Source organism: Oxyura jamaicensis, chromosome 1, assembly GCF_011077185.1.
Source record: "Oxyura jamaicensis isolate SHBP4307 breed ruddy duck chromosome 1, BPBGC_Ojam_1.0, whole genome shotgun sequence".
Classification (NCBI taxonomy): Eukaryota; Metazoa; Chordata; class Aves; order Anseriformes; family Anatidae; genus Oxyura; species Oxyura jamaicensis.
In genome coordinates this window covers 124,304,755-124,323,008 of record NC_048893.1, presented here as the reverse complement: position 1 = coordinate 124,323,008, position 18,254 = coordinate 124,304,755, and the positions used below count along the sequence as shown (strand labels likewise).

The 18,254-nt window shown below is 39.4% G+C and overlaps 1 protein-coding gene across 5 annotated transcripts in view; it reads right to left on the bottom strand.

Annotated features, from left to right (window-relative positions):
• Positions 1 to 382: 382 nt before the first annotated feature.
• Positions 383 to 18,254, bottom strand: part of SCML2 (Scm polycomb group protein like 2) — a 69,270-nt gene continuing 51,398 nt past the window's right edge. For 4 of the 5 annotated variants that reach the window (XM_035323980.1, XM_035324224.1, XM_035324055.1 and 1 more), the window contains 7 exons: positions 17,988 to 18,123; positions 15,896 to 16,099; positions 11,290 to 11,472; positions 10,069 to 10,182; positions 5,210 to 5,491; positions 4,366 to 4,529; positions 1,209 to 2,838 (listed from right to left, as the gene is read on the bottom strand). In XM_035323980.1, coding sequence (XP_035179871.1) covers positions 2,713 to 2,838; positions 4,366 to 4,529; positions 5,210 to 5,491; positions 10,069 to 10,182; positions 11,290 to 11,472; positions 15,896 to 16,099; positions 17,988 to 18,123 — 1,209 coding nt within the window. In that variant the 3' untranslated portion in view covers positions 1,209 to 2,712. Of the gene's footprint in view, positions 2,839 to 4,365; positions 4,530 to 5,209; positions 5,492 to 10,068; positions 10,183 to 11,289; positions 11,473 to 15,895; positions 16,100 to 17,987; positions 18,124 to 18,254 lie in introns of all 5 variants that reach the window. The other variant, XM_035324143.1, reaches the window with a different exon arrangement.

Here is an 18,254-nt window from a genome sequence, read left to right as displayed (position 1 = left end):
AAACCTAAAGTATATTAAGTTTAAACCTACTGGTATTAACTGCTTTTTAAAAAATGGTTCAGGTCTTCACTTGAACACAGGACAAAGTCACTGTTTAGGAGTCTCTTCCCCTCAGTGATTTATATGAGAATTCTGTAAACTCTAAGCAGCAATATACTACATTCAAAATTAAATAGTTGAATATATTCCTGAATTGTTATTTTGAAAGCACAGACCAACCCAAATTTAAATATTAATTACTTCAGATAAACTACGCTGGATCAGTTTTATCCTTCTGATTAAAGCTTCCTCACATCAGATGTTGTCACGAGCTGCCAAATACCAGGCAGGACGGCTACCCTTGCCTACGCGGACAGTGCTTACGCATGAAACAAAACAGACAACAATGAACAGACTATTTTATTGCTGTTTATAGATAAGAACATCCCATTGAAAATAAAGAATAAAAAATATATTCTGCTGCAACATTTTGAACGCATGACTCTCACACTGCAGCGCATGGTGAAATCCTGGTACTGTCACTTCACAGTGATCCCTATGCACCTGAACATAGGGATGTTCCAACAAATATTTATACCCATCAAAGCACCATGTACAAAAAATTCATTCCGTAAAAGCCAAACAGAAATTTTAAACATCTTTGCTTCTCCTATGCCAATGGCAATCTAAAAAATTAGAGCTGGTTTCAGTTAAATTGTATGAGCAGTACTTCTTTTAAGCTAAAGAAATCCGAAATTCAGCATAAGAAAGTGTACAAGTAAGGTTGAAACACTATACACAACGTGTGGGGCGCTATGTTTTCCTCACAATGTAACTGTAACTTTCATATGGTTTTACCAACAATCAAGTCAATATTTTCCGAACACAAAGAGAAAATACGCTCCTTCTCCAATCAATGCTCTGACCTTTTCTTACTCTAAAGAGCATGCTTGTATTATTCATCTAAGCATACACGCACCACAAAAGATATGCAAAACAAATCAATAGAGATAACCTTCAGTGTCAAATGTCTAATGATGGAATAATAAAAACAATCCTCGAAGCCCAAATGACTTGCTAAATTAAAATTGCATTGCAGTCATTTAAACTAACAAAATTCTCGGACGCTTGTAAGCTACAAAAAATGTTATTTTGCAGCAGTATCTCTGCTGAAACCTGAGGAGTATCAGAGTATTGGTACAACAAGGCATTTTCAGAAAAAGGATTCGTAAAAAATACATTCTTACTATATAGTTTCATATAAAAAGGCAGTAAGAAATATAATAAAACCTACCAATTTAGGACTACATCTTCCTTAGCAAACAGTTTTCATCACTTGCACTATTACATACAGTACATTCAGTTTCCTACGCAGAAAGCATATTTTCTTATCCCTGATGTGTATTACAATTAGCAGTGACAACAAACTGGTTCGTTATCACCGCTGGTTCTTGCAGCTTACACAAACAGCACCAGTTTTACCCTAAACAGGCTTATCAATTACACAGTAGCACTTCCTGAAAGGAAACGTAAGCCCAAAACATCAGAACCAAAGAAGTGTTTTCAGAAATACACCAGAACACATGGCTCAGAGTTCAGTGATGAATAACCAGGAGTATTGCATAGGACGGGGATTTTGCCTGTAGGAGTAAATCCACCCTTTGATTGTTTGTCACCTTCCGACTCCAGGAACGGACAACAAATTAAACAGGTGCTAATGAATATGAAAGTAGTACGTGACCAAAATTACCGGTAAAAAAAAAACAAACAAGAAATTGTACAGTTCTCTCTGGCACAGTGCAAAGTACATATTAAAGACTGAACACATGTACAGTGTGTATGTGTATTTTCATAGATATATAGTATGCATTTCCCTGACACATACACGTGTATAGATAAAAGCATGAACACACATATCCATGCCAAACTTAGCAAAAAGATGGAATGTTTAGAACGTGGATGCGTTGTTCCAGTCAAATCTGTCGGGCCCAGATCTGGCTGTTTATACAGCCAATATGATCTTCCATAAAACAGAACTATTATCGCCGGCATAAATTGACAGTACACCGTACATTTGTCCTCGTAACCTTCCAAAGGACTGATAATCACTTTATAAAAGCTTATATTGTATTAAACCCTCTTCTCCACAACGCTGCCCTCCCCACACTTCCCCCCCCCCTCCCCCCCCCAAACTGTTCATATGGCTATTCCCTTTATGGAAATCTATGAAGAACAACCTAGCTGAGTATGACTCTGCTGGAGGACCAGGCACAGTATTTACTACTGAGATGAGATCTTCTCTTTTACATTTTCCTCGCAATGTAAAAGTTTACAGCCACCCCTGTAAAAATTATTAACACCTGATGCTGTTTTTGTTTTCGTTTTTCCTTTGGGATTCAGCTGTTTTGGTTCTGAACACAAATGCACTGGGGCTGAAGTCTGCAACAGAGAATAAATGTGCTTTTCAGCACTGTTACCCAACCTGCTCCCCAGCCAGTGTGACCAACAGGCCAGTCCTTCCCTGCAAACTTTCTGAAACAGTTCACAAAACACTAGAATGTAATACCAATTTTCTTCTTCCCCTCTTTATCCTAGACGTCTTTTTCACATTTTGAGAGAACCTTCAAAAAATACAGATGATTTATGCGACAAAACACTTTTAAATAAAGGTGATGGCTGTTAACCTGAGAGCTTAGTGTGATAGGAACGCACACTTCGTGGTATCCCCATTGGCTAGTACTTTCCTTGTTTAAGTCTTTCAATGTGGTAGCACAGCTTTAGGGCAGGCCCCAGCTTCAGTCCCATATATTTCATTATCATATCACTCCTCAGTAACAGTAGTGCCTTCCCATCAATTTCCTGCAGAAGGAAGAGAATAAACACAACAATACACAACTGCTTTAACAATCTGCATGGTAACACTGAAACGTACATTGCATTTGTTTATACTGTAGTAAAAACGTATCTACCATTTATAAGGCAGTAACTTAGGGCAGCACTTTGATATTTACACGTGGCCACTGAAGGGAAATTTATTTCAGTATTTTTACGGTACGATTACTGTATGTGAGATGCTAAACAAAATTACACTAAGTAAAAAACTGACCAAACAGCCTGCAAAATTAGGTACCAGCTGGGAAAAAGAAGAAAAAAAAAAAAAAGAATAGGTCAATGAAAGAAAAAAAAAAAAGCTGCAAAGGAAGGTCTGTGCAGTTGGAGATTAAATGATCCGAGCACTGAGGCCTTGCACTGAACCTTGAACACAGCTGTGGGAGGGTTCTGGCGTGTGCATGCAAATAGTCACGCAGAGGAAGGGGTTACAAACCATCTGAATCTGTGAAATAAGACAGATCTACATCCAGGTTAAAGCAGACAGATTGTTAGGATCAAGACCGAGGACAACTTAGGCAGATTGCAACTGCCTGGTTGAGAAGCTGCTGAAATACAGCAGTCCCAAGCTCTTAGTAGCATTACATACTGTAGACAGGCAATTAGTTCCCTAAACCACCATAAAGAAAACAACTCTGTCTTACTTTTTTTTTTAAACATAAACCCGACAAAGCAAGTGACATTTGGTCTTGCTATACAACTAAGAATAACTAACACATAAGACAGGAAGTTCTGTGAAAAGTTACTTTGAATTTTCCTTTCAATTCGTCTTAATGTGAAATTTATCTGTTAGTAAGAGCCAGTCCAGAACAAGGGTGAAATACCGCTAAAGAGAAAGCCAACCTCTTTTTGGAGGGCCACATATAAAATGAAATAGTAAAGCAGCTCTTTGCTGAGCTACCTGCCATAGAAAAGCACAGGGAGAAGAGGGAAAAGGGGAGAGCAAAAGCAACATAAACCAACACTTAAGAGTTTCTCTCTCTAAACAGAACATCTTGTTAGGTCCTAGGAAACTGCATACATTACTTGTCAAAACAGACAAATTAAACATTTCAACTTAACCTCTGAATTTTAGTATTAATGACCAAGTGCAGAGGTAACCAGGCAAAGCTTCTCTGCTTTGGGATAATCAGTCTACAAAACAGACCATCTTAGAGAGTTGTCGTCTGTGTAAGCCCCATACTGTACGTGAGAATGTCATCTCCTCCAGAGGTGCCAGGGGTGAGAAGGCACCTTGGGTGCTGGCCATTAGAAGTTAGGAGTTCCAGTATCATGCTGCCGTGCATGAGCTGGAAAGCAATGGGTATTTGCTTATGTCTAGCAGGGCTGGAACCCAGAGAAAACATACTGCAGGAGGAGTTTCAAGCCTCTATTATACAACTGAGTAGAGTCTGTTCTACCTTCACTTGCAAATACAGTGACAGAAATGAAAGCTGTATTCTAAGAGATTAGTGTGATACACAAAATCTACTAGAACAGAATGGATATGCATCATACATGTCTCCTAAAGAGTTCTGCATGTGGAGCTAGAGCCTGCGGATCAGCTTCTTTCACAAAACGCATTACTTCCTCTATTGACCAGGTGGAAGGATCCTTATTCAACGTTCTTGAAGGTTCCCTTTTTAGCGAATTCAGGTCCGGTCCAGTTGTGGAACTTGCAGCTTTCAGGATAAAAATATTGTGAAAGGAGGAAGTATCACTAGTCTTTATAGGGACAACACATTTCATTTTACGTAAGACATTCTTACTACTAACAACAGGCTTTTATTATTCATTCTTTGCCATATATTAAGATGAAGGATGTTTTATTTTCCTCCAAGTAATACTGAACTGTTCCATTTGTCTTTAAATACCTTACACAACTGCAGATATTTACAGCAGCATAAACATTAGCACTATGACTTACCTGGAGGGCTTACTTTTACTCGTATTTGGTTCCTGGATCCTAAGATGCTGGTTATTTGGGAACGTGGCAAATGCAAGCTGAACTGTGCAGACAGAGGGACAGGAGGAAACCCCAGTCCCCTGTTTCAGCAACATAGCAATGGCTGATAAAATGCTCAGGCAGTGAGTTGCATGTAACTAGCACTGCCCAGTCTAGTTAGAGGCAAGTGCAGCAGGCAAGGCCCCTCTGGCCTGCACCACAGTATTAGTTCTAATAGGCTTAGGTTCTGTATTTAAAGTTACGTTAACAAGCCTGACATGCTTGGCAACAGCACAACATCTCAATCCATATGCAACCTATTTTCTATGGCAAAGAACTTCTTCATTCATAACTCACAGACTTTGTGTGTTAATAAAAGCTGTTACGTGCTTTGGAAAGCCTAGGCATAGAGCATACCTTCAATCCTCCTCTGTATTCGATTCCTACTGACTTCATAGAAACTGCTGTTCCCAGCAGAGCTCAAGGAGAGCCGGCGCAGGACAGGGGCTGAATTTGAGGTAGCAGTCACTGGCTGGAAGGAATTTCTGTAGTATGCTGTGCTCCCTGAAGAACGATATTCAGTGGAATTTCGACAGGTTGGGCTTGAAGGATTTACTGAATTAAGTGCAGAATCCATAGAGTCCTCAGAAAAGCGATGTTCTTTGGAAGTGCTGTTTTCTTCTATAGGCAACGTTTCCGCTACAGGAAAAACAACGACACATCGATCTGTTCAAAATGGACTTTGTGTTACTAAAATCCTTGCTATGTTCTCCTGAAGATAACTATAGGTTCCAAGCCTGGCAATGAATCTCCTGTGAGGTACAGCACTACTGCAGAACAGTTGCCCTTTTCCTCAAGTAATCGCTGGGCTTTTACTATATATAAAAAAATAAATAAAGATCTAACGTGTAAGGTTTGAGAGAGTCTTCCATTAATCATTTCACATATATTTGTTAAATATTATGAACAGGGCAGGGCCATAAGGATTGTTTTTTAATTTTAAATTGTCTGATGTTAGTATTAATACATATGCAATCTCAGCAAGCGTTCTCATGATCTTCTTTTTTTTAATAAAACCAAAAACTCTCATGTTAACTAACAATTGTTTCATTTGTTCTAAACAGTAGAGGGAATAATAACTTCATAAACAAGTGAACAATTATCACCTGTAGATCCCAACTTGTCCAGAGACACCGGCCATCACTAAAAATTGAACAGATTACACGCAAAGCTACAGAAGGCAGTGAATCCCAGATACGTGCCCACTAACACAATACACCCTGACCACAATGCTGTATCTATGTGTAGTTAAAACCCAGTGAGTACACCCCTCCATTCTGTAGCCCTCCTATGACTCATCTCCATTTGCACCAGGCCAACATCTAGGCTGAGAAAGAAGTTGGAAGCATGATGTAAAAATCTGTATGAAACAAATGCTGCTTTGGCAGGAGAGCAAAGAGCTGGAAAATATAGCTAACAGGTTCACAGAAGTGTAAACCCCACACTACCATCTTGAAAATTACTCTTAGCAAAGTTATAAAACATATGCTAGTGAAGTAGCATATTCTTTGGGATAACTGGTACAATCTGCGAAAACAAGTTCCTAAAATATTCTTCTTATTACTCTTCTTATATGGCAAGTTTCAACAATTTGTTGGGAACATACCAGAACTAAAACTAAAGGAAGAGCATTTTTTCTTAAACAAGAGAGAAAAATCAACCAACCAAACCAAACCAAAATAAAAAACAAACAAAACCCAGCAACACCAGACTGAGCTTCTCAAGCATGTTGAACTTGCTCCACGAGGCCTTAGGCTCTCTCCTGAATCCTGCTTAAAAGTGAAGTTTAGTGAAGAGCATTAAGTGTATTTTGCAGTAATGGTCTTCAGACAGCATAATCCCGAAGGGGAGCAAGGATAATTAGAGAATCAGCTCCCTGCTTAGAGAATTCAGCAAAGCAAGATCTACAAGATGATGTAACATCTTTCACCAAACTTGATAGTTGTGGCAGAAAGAAGCCTTTAAGTACACAAGCCCCAAACCCACCACTGCAAACTTTATAGTTTGTTAGATCTGCATCAAAAAAGCACAGCAGCGGATACTGAGGTTTTCAAAGAAAACAAACCCCTTTACATCTGTCAGCTTGAAGTAGCTGCAGCAATTGCCAAAATGAAACCAAAAGCCATTCTTCTATACAATTTCCAAGAGACTAACAGATGCAGTCAACGATAAGCACTATACAATTAAAGAGAACAGTAGAACCAAGAGAACATGAGATCGGTAGAGAACGAGAACACTAACAGAACTCAAAGACCAAAAGGCAGAGTTGATATTTCAATTCGCTACAGCAAAGCAACACAAAGGTGTCCAAGGTTCAACTGAACACACAGATTCAGATTTCAGATGTCTTCAAAGGTATGATGAAATAAGGAGGCAATGGAGTATTTAACCATGTATCAGCCAACTCCATGCAATGTCTCAAGCAGGAACACTTTTACGGTAATCAAGCAGAGGTCCCAGATATGGGATTTAAATAATTGCTTCATGCAATCCTTTCTGTGATTTGGGAAGACACAGATTTTTAAAACTGACTGTTTCACAAGAGGATTTAATTGTATTTACTCCAATTATATGCCAGAATTCACTCTTATGCTATATATCCTAAAGTAAACGATAGTAAATAGGGATGGCAAAGATCGACTCTGCCTTCTTCCCCAAGACACTAGCATTTGACTTTATCTTAATGTAAATCCTCAGTCTCATACACAAGGTGGGAATGCTGGCGTACTGCAGGGGGCGATCATCTTTTACAGCAGGTATTGGCGCCTGGCAGCTACACCTTCCAATCCACTCCCTTTCCGTCCATCCAGCTTCTCTACAAACTAAACCCAACTGCAGTCTTGTTGAAGAAGTGGTCAACTGGCTTGACAGCTGATTCAGGATTGATGGCTGACACACAGAGCCTTGCCAACAATGGAGCAATGAATGACGCTTTTCCTACCTCAACATTTTGACCAGATGTGCGTAACAATGGTATGGAAAGAGAACAGTTTGCTTTTTTTTTCCTGTTTCATGGGAGGTTCCACTGCAGAATGCCTGATCTGTGGATAAATTAATGAAAAGCTAATAAAAGGCCTTATGTTTCAATTGTAAGGATGACAATAGAGTGTTTAGGACTGAAGGCCTTAGCAGGAATTGGACGTTTTGTTTTCTTGAAGCTCCTCCGGGAATAAGAAGTCAGTTGTTCTGCCATACATAACTGCAGGATGTAACTGGCTGCAGTGCTAAGAACACTCTGTTTTCAAGGGGCGGGAGACTGTTATTTCTCCTTCCTCTCCCTTATCTTTCAAAACTTTAAGAAGAAACTGTTAGTGAGCAGAAAAGACAGCAAAATCTGCAAAACATATCCCTGAGCAGATCAGAAGGAAAACGAGCTGTTTGAAAGATCCTTTCCCACAATTATTCCATTTTGCGTTCAAATGATATTTCAAAACAACTCTTTCAAGAAGACTATGTCTCAATAGAGCCAGAACTTTTCAGGGGCAGATCTTACTTGCTAACCAACCCATGACTGACCGCTATGAAATTACCTCCAGATTTTCAGCAGAGGACATTGCCCTAATGGGAAACACACAACACTAGAGAATACTTTGCCTCTTGAAACACACAGAGTGCAAACGCAAACTTCTGAAACCATGGCAAAAGTTCTTTATTTTTGTTTTTAACCCAGGTAACTGCACTTTGTAATGAACTGCTGATTTTGAAATGCATTTTAAGGAATACACTGACTTTATCTATAAAAGGGATCCAGTATCGAACTACTCAACAAGGCATAAAAAGCAAGCAGTATGTGCACGCTGGCTTTCTTTGAGGGAGATTTCTTACAAGAGAATGCAGCTCTAACTCAAACGCTTGCTTTGCCCAATTAAAACAACTCTATTTCAGTAGAATTAAATGCTCTACACTTATTTCTGAAGTTACCTAGCAGAAATACCTGATTTAATTGCATAGGTATTGTACAACTAACCCAGTATTTCTTTAGGAAAGATACCGTTCTGCATTGACTGTTAATTTCTGTATTGCTGCTGTTACTGTACATTTATCTAAGATATTTGAAATCGTAACTCTTATTAAACTATCACTTTGAACATTTTAATTTGATTTTCTTTTCTGCTTTAACTGAAGTCCTGTGACTTTCTAATCTGCACAGAAAAAGAGATCCTTCTGCCCACGCTGAGGCTAGTAACTACAGAAGGACCCCAGAACCTCCAAAAAAAAACCACACACAAAAAAAAACACAAAAGGAATATGAAGAAGCAAAGAGTTAGTCTCCATCTCGCTTCAAAAAAGCCTTTGGCAATATTATCCAAATATACTGCAGCAATAGAAAGCGTGTATCAGATGGGATGAGTCACAACAACAAGTTACCATGGCTTAACTAATTAAGTAGCAAAAGAAGAATAAAAACACTCCTTCATAGATCTTTCACTGAGGTTTAAACTGTCGTGCTTTACTGCAGATCAGAGGCAGACTAAGAGTGGGTGCATGCTCAGTTACTGCAGCTTGGCTGTGGGGCAGGCAAGGCACTATTCACCCCGGAGCCAGAGCAGCCTCACAGCTAGCTGCCACAGAGAGGCTGCTCCGCTCTCCTTGCCATGGCTGCATTTTATCCAACTCTTCCCTGCGCTCATCTGAGTCCATGCTGAGTCAGTCCTGAGAAGTAAACTGCACAGACTCTTGCCTTCACCAAAATGTTTTCTGTGCTTTGGGTCACGGGCTCAGCTTGCCACCCAGTCAGGGAGATGTGGGACCCGCTACAAGGACAAGGAGCTGAAGGAAGCAGGATCAGCACAGCTTTCAGTGGCAGCTGGCCATAAATGGAGCTTAATCACATCATCAAAATGCAGCCTTACTCACCTGTTGGCTCGAGCCCAGAGTTATTAGAGCTGCTTCTAATTTATCTCCTAATCCATTTCAAGGCAATTGGTTTCCTACTGAATTGCCATACATGAAGCAGGAGGCTTCATACACCACCTATTTGCTTGAGTGACTTCATGAAAAATGCAAGCTTGTTCAAGAGAAGGACTTCTTGAACTTGCAGTAGATCTTCCATAAGCACAAAATCTGTGCCACTGGTCAATAATTAACACGCTCCTGCCCTGGCCTGTCAAGGGCTACAGACAAACTAGATACATACGTTGTACTCAGTCCTTTTTGACTGGAAGTACTGAAATCACAAGTATTCCTCATCTATAATACCAATACAACATAATTACCTTCAGATGGATGAGCATCATTCCTGGGAAGTTTAGGGGAAAGGGGAGCAGTATATGGTGGAGAGTCCTGAGAGTATCGTTTTGCGCTTCTGTTTTCAGGTATTTCTTCTTTTGCTGTGAAGAGGAAATTCACCACCTATTTATTCTGGCATAAAACGCTCACAGGGAAAGTAAAAGGACAAAAGCAAAAACATACATCAGTCATTCACCAGGTTACAGATCAGTTTCTTATGTCACACAAAGTCAGTCATTTCAATACAAACCTTCAAAGATGAAGTAACAGCTTAGTTTATATTGTCATCATCCAAACTACCTTGACCTTGGCTACTTTTCTGACAAGTGTTAAAACAAATGCCTTTCATCTGACAGACTGACACAAATACAATTTCTCCATTGGAAAAAAAAAAAAAAAAAAAAAAAAAAAAAGAATATTTTATTTTCTAAAGCAGCTCCTAGAAGTCAGACTCAGCTACCAGACAGCTGTGAGGAAGCTTCATACCCAAGATGAATCTTCTGAAATTGCACTGATGTCAAAGTTTTCTAAGTTACAGCTCCTGATAACCCTCAGGCTGGGATCTGTAATACCAGGCACCACAAACCACCTGATGGGAGATCTTCTGCAAGTCATTTCCCTCTCTCTACACTCCTGGTATAGCAGACAAAGGTACTGGCCTGATATAAAATATCACAGGCAGCCACCTGCAAAACCCTCCTTCTCTACTAGAAGACTAGACTGTATGTTGAGGAATTTAAAATTCTGGAGCTGCCACTGAGCAAGATGAATGAAGAGGGAAGAAATGACCTCTTACTGTTGTGGGATGAGCTGAACTGTATCACCTGTCAGAACAAGCCCCTTCTTATAAGACAGTGAGTGTCTTTCCGTAAGTTTATTTTATGATTCAAAATGAAATTGAACAGATGAAATGTGAAGTTTTGAGCTTTTTATTTTAGTAGCAACCCAGTGACACATACAACATACATATGTTTCCTGGTTGGACTGCAAGGAAGAATTTGCTGAACAAAATGTTTTCTGCACATGTGGTATGAGCTATCTCAACCTGTCAAAGCACTTGCACTCTGGAAAGAATTCACTGAAAATTGAACAGTTCTCATTTCAACCCATTCAAGTTATAGCAAGGCAGATTCAAAAGTTAAATTTCATAAAGTCACCACGCTTCTCAAAAGTAATAGGACGTGAAAAGAAGAGCCGTTTAATAGTACCTGGTTTGTTCCTATCATACTCCGTAGGACTATGTGCACATCCCATGTAAGGGCTGAAGGGCTGGCTACTGAAAAGATTATCACACTGCAGACTGTGGCAGAGTTTTTCCAAGAAACGTAGGACAAACGACGCACTGTTTACAGAAGGAAGATTGATGGCGTGCTTCTCCCCATCAAAGGAAGCTGTGAATAAGAAGATGATGTCAAACATCCCCCAAGCATCATGAAGTATAATAAAACACCATGAAGTAAAGGAGAAGACTTTTAGCTTTGATTTAAACAATGCAAGACATGAGAGGAGTAAACAATCATTCTGATATTTAACAAATTTATCTCCAAAGGACTGATTCTACCTTCTGTTGGATCCATGCCACATTAAACTTGCTCTGTGGGAACTTACATCAATAAAATAACTCTGGATTCACACCAGCATAACAAAACTTTCAAGTCGTCCCTCATCATCGAAACATTATGGGCAATTTCTATTGTCTGCCTTATAAAGCAGTAACCTCTGCACCACCTCTTTGCAGGAGAAAACATAGAAAAGACCCATTGCAGTTCTTGCTGGGGGAAAAAAAAGGAAAAAAGAAAAAAAGCAGGCAGCAAGCAAGGTTAAGTTTTTTCTTTCTTTCTTTCTTTTTTTTTTTACCATTTCTAATTGAACTGAGCTTACTTGGGGTATGATGCTGGCATCCATTGCCATTGAAATTCTGACTGCAGAAACTGTTTTGCCATTTGATATTTTACCATTGGAGAAATCTATCCTGCTGTCACGCTGCAGCGGTCAAGCTCCCATTTATTTCAACAGGAGCAAGGTGGCGGAGACACCACAACAACAGACTCAGATGAGCAATTACAAAGAGATTGGACATGTGCCAACGTCTTTTATTTGTTGACCTCCTTCCTCGTCCCCCAAACATTGAGACCGATGTTGTTAATGATATTTGCCTTTTTTGTGACAGTTGGTAAGATTCTGAAAGGATGGAATCTTGCAAGCACTACCGGTACACAGATAAACGATTACCATTACATTAGCTGAATCCTTTAGTTATTTCTCATTAGACAGACATTACAACAAAACAGGAACAGACTTGTAACTTATGCTTAGGGTTGCAAAGAAGTAGCATAGACACCAGGTTTATGCATCAATTTGTCTTCTTGGGTTTTCAGCCTATCAAGCCGCTTTCTGTTTGTAGCATGAGTTTCCAAATGACAAGTAGTGCTTTAAAGGATCACGTTTTGTTGGTGGCAGATGCATTTTCAAAAAAGAATAAAAAAAAAACAAAAAACAAAAAACAAAAAAAAACAGAAATGACAAGGAAGTCTTTATTTACAGATCTGAAGCAAGGAACGTTTCCATGCTGTGTTACCAAGGAGGCGATAACATACGGAAAAATAAAGAAGACGCCCAAGCTTTAGCAGATTTTAGGCTTCCTTAGGAAACCACAAGTGTGACTTACACTGCTAACGTAAGCGAGCTTACGATTAGAATTAATGGGAGTACATGGGTGAGCATCAACAATAACGTGCCACCTCTTGTGTGCTTTCATGACAGCGACCCAATGCAAGTGCCTAAAATTTAAGGGTCAGTACCACAGGGACAAACCCCAGACCCACAGGTTTCCGTAGCCCCTTCATTTTTTCCAGGCTCCAATGTTGAGATGAAATCCTAATGACTCACGTGCGGCTCAGACACAAGGTTCTCTACTTCCTGTTTGGGGAAGGCATCTCTGATGACGTATTTCTGCTTGCAGCCAGTTTGGAGAGCAAATGGGCTGTGAGACCTGGCACTGCCTGATCTCCTGGTATTTACCGCAAGGTAGTACTGAAAGCTACAACCAAAATTTAAAACACTTGGTAACAGCCTTACAGGTAGTCTTATATAGCCTTGGGGAAATTACTTGTTCTCCACATCTTAATTTCTCATTTTGAAAAGAAGCATTGAAAAGAACAATATTATCTTTGGGTTGTCAAGAGGATAAAGCAAGGAACATCTGAAGCCATCCGACCGCCCCAACAAGACACACCATGGGAAAATCCACAAATAAGGATTCAGTCAGTGCAAACACAGCTCCCCCCCACTCTAAACCCCCGAGGGCAACCACAGGAACTCCAAGCAAAGGAGCGGGATCCATATCCACAGGCGCAACTGTGCTCTGCCTGGGGACAACACATGCATCTTACTTCCTAGATAAATGCAAGGGCTGAAAATAAAAAGGAGTACTTCCGAGGTGCAATATCTTCAGCATTTAGTGACGAATAAACAGGGAATGGAGCTTGTTTGTGCAATCCTGGCCCATGGGATGAAAAGTCATTCTCATTTCTTTACTTTCCATTGGGTAGGCACATTTTAAACAGAAAGCCAGGAGAAAGGCTGAGAGCTAAACTATCAGACAAATGTGTTTGTCTGATAGTGAAGAAAATCACCCAAGAGACTGATTTAATTCTCTGCTTGAGAAGATTTATCTGAAACTCAGACTATTTCATCCACCAAATGCCACAGTCTCTGAGCTACAAGGGAAAAAAAAAAAAGAGGCTGACACTACCACCATGAGTGGGCTTGTTAATCAAGCCTCTAATTTCCTTTCAGTTGCATTCGCCCGAATTGAAACCTTATGCATCAAGCAAAAATAAAATGGTTTGTGTTTCTGTTTTGAGTAAGAAAAGAGGAAAAAAATGCTAAATTCAACTCCATTCAAAACAATTATTTTCTCTGGCAGCTGAACCAAAAGAACCCACTAATTATTCACACATATTCTAGAAAGATTATTTTATCCATGTCCCAGCATACAGTTTCCTCCTATGGCAGATACAATACTTGCCATTAAAGTTCGTGAGTCCACAGAAGATTTGGATTTCTTTGCTTAGTCTCTGATGCAAACAAATTATTTTTCTTGCAAGTTTTTTTTTTTTTTTTTTAAGAAAAACCTACACTAAAAACACTTTCAAACTAAATTCTACAAGAAAACACAATTTAATTCTCTAATTCCTCATCTTATTCTACTGTTTATTTTTTCTGTTTTTCCATGATGCTCACAAGCACAGCTGGTTGTAATGTGTTACATTAACCTAAGTCACGTTTTGTGCTTCTCAAAATGTATCACACAAAAATTTCTGATAAAATGACATGGACTTTTAAGTGTTTGTTCACCCAGCTTTTCAGAGACCTGCCTGACAAGCTGCTGGGAAGACAAGAGCTCAAGAACACAAGAAACTCAATGGGGTCTTGTGGCTCTAACGCCTGAATGAGCTGCAGGACTGAGCTTCAGGAGCAGTCTACAGCGCCAGGTTCCTCACCTTCAGGGCTACTGAGCAGGCTTCTCTGAATCCAGGCCTTGTAGTGAAGCCTGGTGTACAACAGTGATTCCTTCTCCTACATAATTTCTGAATGTAAACAAATAAGGACTAGATAGAAATTTCTTTTTCTTTTTTTTTTTTAAATCTAGTCTGTAAAGTAATTATTTGCAACTACTCCATCATAGTCCTTCTTGATCCTTTGATCACAAGCAGACTACTGGCAAAGCACATCTCAGCACATTTTGTTCAAGGAAACATTGGATCCGAATTGGGTAAAGCAAGGTATTAATAATACAATAAACATTCATATATCTTGCAAAAATAAAGTAACACAGGTTTCAAAACCCCACTTACACAGTGCCATTGAACTTTTACTACACAGCAGAGACGAAGCACCCATTTTGTGAACAAACTCGTGGGGATACATAGGCGAGGACTACTGAAGTTCTCCTACATGCAGGTCAGGGTACTATGTTTTAAATATTGTTAGACAGCAACATCTTTTATGAGGATTTAATTAAACCTGTATTCCACTAATCATCTTTCACATCTGGTGTTAATGTAAGAAGATTAAAGTAATGCAAAGTCTTTTTACTAGCAGTGATGGAATTATGAATTGATGTGCTAACTGCTCTGCAGAATATTTCCTAGCCTAGAAAGAAAAAAAATGTCAAGCAGCAGCTATTTAGTCTGAGATATATGGATAATTTATCTGAAGACCTGCCATTAATATGTAGCAGAGATAAACCTATTCCTTAATAGAGGACATAGGTGGATGAACACTGACTGACCTGAGAGACTGGGGAATGGGGGAAGGGAAGAAGCAGCAAATTTAACATGTGGAGTAACTTGCCTTGAAGCTAAACAGTTTAGCTGGAAACTTTTCACCCACTTGCTTAAGGCATTAAGAACACAAATACTATGTATGGATAAGATTATGCAAATGGCTTGAATTAATAAATCTGATATTTCCCTTGCACTGAGCTTACTTGACAAATGTTTGGCTGCAGCTGTTAAATGAGGTGCAAAAGCTCCACTTATAATAAGAACCTAACTGTAGAGTGTACATGGAATTTAACTTCGCTATTGCTAAATTCTAATTTAAGAATTGTTCAGAACATCCTTGGCCCACGCTGAGATAAATTACACTCCACCAGTACTCTCTTAATAACAGAGTTCCCAAGTACATACTCTTGACTGTGCTTATGTGTTACAAAAACAATACAAACTCACTGCAGTTACTTCAGTTCTTTAGCCCTGCCTCAGGTTCACAATTGTGAAGAAACAAAAATAAAACATCTTCACATACCAGTTATCATTTCCCCTCCGTGATGGCCAGATTTCAGAAATCCAAAGACAGTCTTGGATTGGTAAGCACAATCCACGCAAGCCTGTACAGCCTGCTGAAGTACCACATTGACAGGACCTGGCCCAAAGTGATCTGGAAGCTGCTGAACTTTCTTCTTATCCAGGTGAGGCCCAGAATTTCCATGCTTGTTGACATAAACACACACTGCAAAAGAACGAGCCATATTGACTACAGAGTACTTCTGCTTTAATCACAGCTGGTGCACACAAAAGAACAGAGGCACGTTTCACACGCCTGAACTGCAAGCTGTTTCTTCAGTTTGAGTCTTGATGACAAGATGTACCTACCGTTCAGCTCCAAGTGGAAGACACACACCATCATGCATGCATACTTTCTGAGCATGCAGAAAGCTCTCTCTGCATTCTGTTAAGGTTCTTCTGTCTCAGTCCCATATCCACTTCCCTCTGGTCTCTACAGCCCTTCTCTACCCTGCTAAGGAAACAACGCCACCACGATCTGTGCGCTTCTTTTGACTCATCTCTATTCACACCCCAGACCCAATAAAGTAAAAACTACTGGCAGGTCCTCTGAACTACCAAAAAAGCTGGCCTTACCAAATGACTTCCCTATCTTTTCTCATGTTTGAGAAGCTGCCACAAACCAAACCCTATGGCATATGCCAGCCCTGGATGCCTGTTCTGAAGCACCCACACAGCATCGCCACGTGCATGTACAGTGGTCAGTATCCCCATCCTCAGTAGCCCCAAACCACTCGTGTATGACTTCCACACTACGGCTTGGCCTCCTCTGCTAAATAAAATGAACTTACTTCTCTGAAAACTGTGCAAGGTGGTTTAAAGCTTATCACAGAAGCAAACCGGACTTTCAAAAATACTTTTTACAGGGACTATGAAAAACTTTCAAAATGAACAAGGTAAAAAGATAAGGGGAAAAGACCTAACTGAAGGGTTTTTTTCTTCTTCTTCTTTTTGGCCTCGACTATTACATGGCCAGGATGCACCCAAGGCATTACTATAGCTCAAAGACAAAATGTCCTTCTGCAGTGATTAAGCAGACCATCTAAGCATTCTGTTACACAGAAGACTGCCATATTCTCTCAACTGTAGTGTTACTTGGGCTTAGTTAAAAACATTTCACTTTTAAAAATGAAACATTTCTATGAAACATTTCAATGATCTTATATCTTCGTGCACATCTGTTTACTCTCCAATGTCTGCATATTGGATGAAGCATCTTCATATGAATAAAAATTAAACAAATCAGTAAAAAGAGTTTTCGTGACATCTTCTGTCTGATCTCAGTAACAACGGAATCCTGAAAGGTTTATTTTCCTAGGAAACACATAGGTATTTTCCCCTCATCCATCACTGAAGTTGGGATTGAGAAGGACCTGACAACTTCTATTGTAAAAACAGTTTTTAAATGTCAAAAGTACCCCAAACAAAATTATCATAATTTATGGACTTTTTAGAAAGTTCTGAGATTTCAGTTGACAACATACAAATTGTTTCATTACAGGGTTACAAGGTCCTCAATGATTTTACTCATTAAGTAGCTTGTTTTGGGTTTGCCAGCCCTTTTTAAGATACTTTTCATTGCTCTTAAGTTTGCTTGTTTTGGGAGGAGGGACGTATTTCCCCTGATTGCCTTAACTTGGTTTTAATGGAGTTGCTTTTTTAATGTAAGGCTACAGAGACAAAAATCTCACTTTTTTTTTTTTTTTTTTTTTAATAGTCAAGTGTGCACGATACTTGGGTATCATGCAGGTTTTTTTAGCTACATCTGCTCCCTTTTCATATATTGAGGAGTACAACAGACATGAAAGAACCATACAGTTCCTCTTTCAGACAGAAACAAACTAGCCTAGCATCAGCCAGGTCTAGTAGATCTACCAAAAGTCTCTGTTCCACCACTTGTTGCTATAACACTGGCATTTAAATACTAGTTGTGCAAAGCAACCTACAAATACCTTAAAAAAAGTAGGTGAATAATTATTTCCTGTAATAAGTTTACTGTGTATTTTCCATAAAATGACATTCACACTAAAAATGTCATTCATTTTTGATTTTACCTGTGGATATAACTGCTGCAGTTGCACCAGATAAACTAACTCCATCTTTAGGTATCTGTGTAGTGCCACTGTCCCCATCAGGAGAAGAAAGAGGAGAAGGTGGTGCAGAAGACAGTTGTTCTGGGAAGATTTTTTTCTGTTTCAAGAAAAAAAACAAAGTCAAAATGTTTAATGTTTTTTAAGTAGCACACTAATTCTTTCTGCTACCATACAAATTAGAGTGTATGCTGTTCCTTACTGCAAAAGTACCACACCCTGCAAAGATAA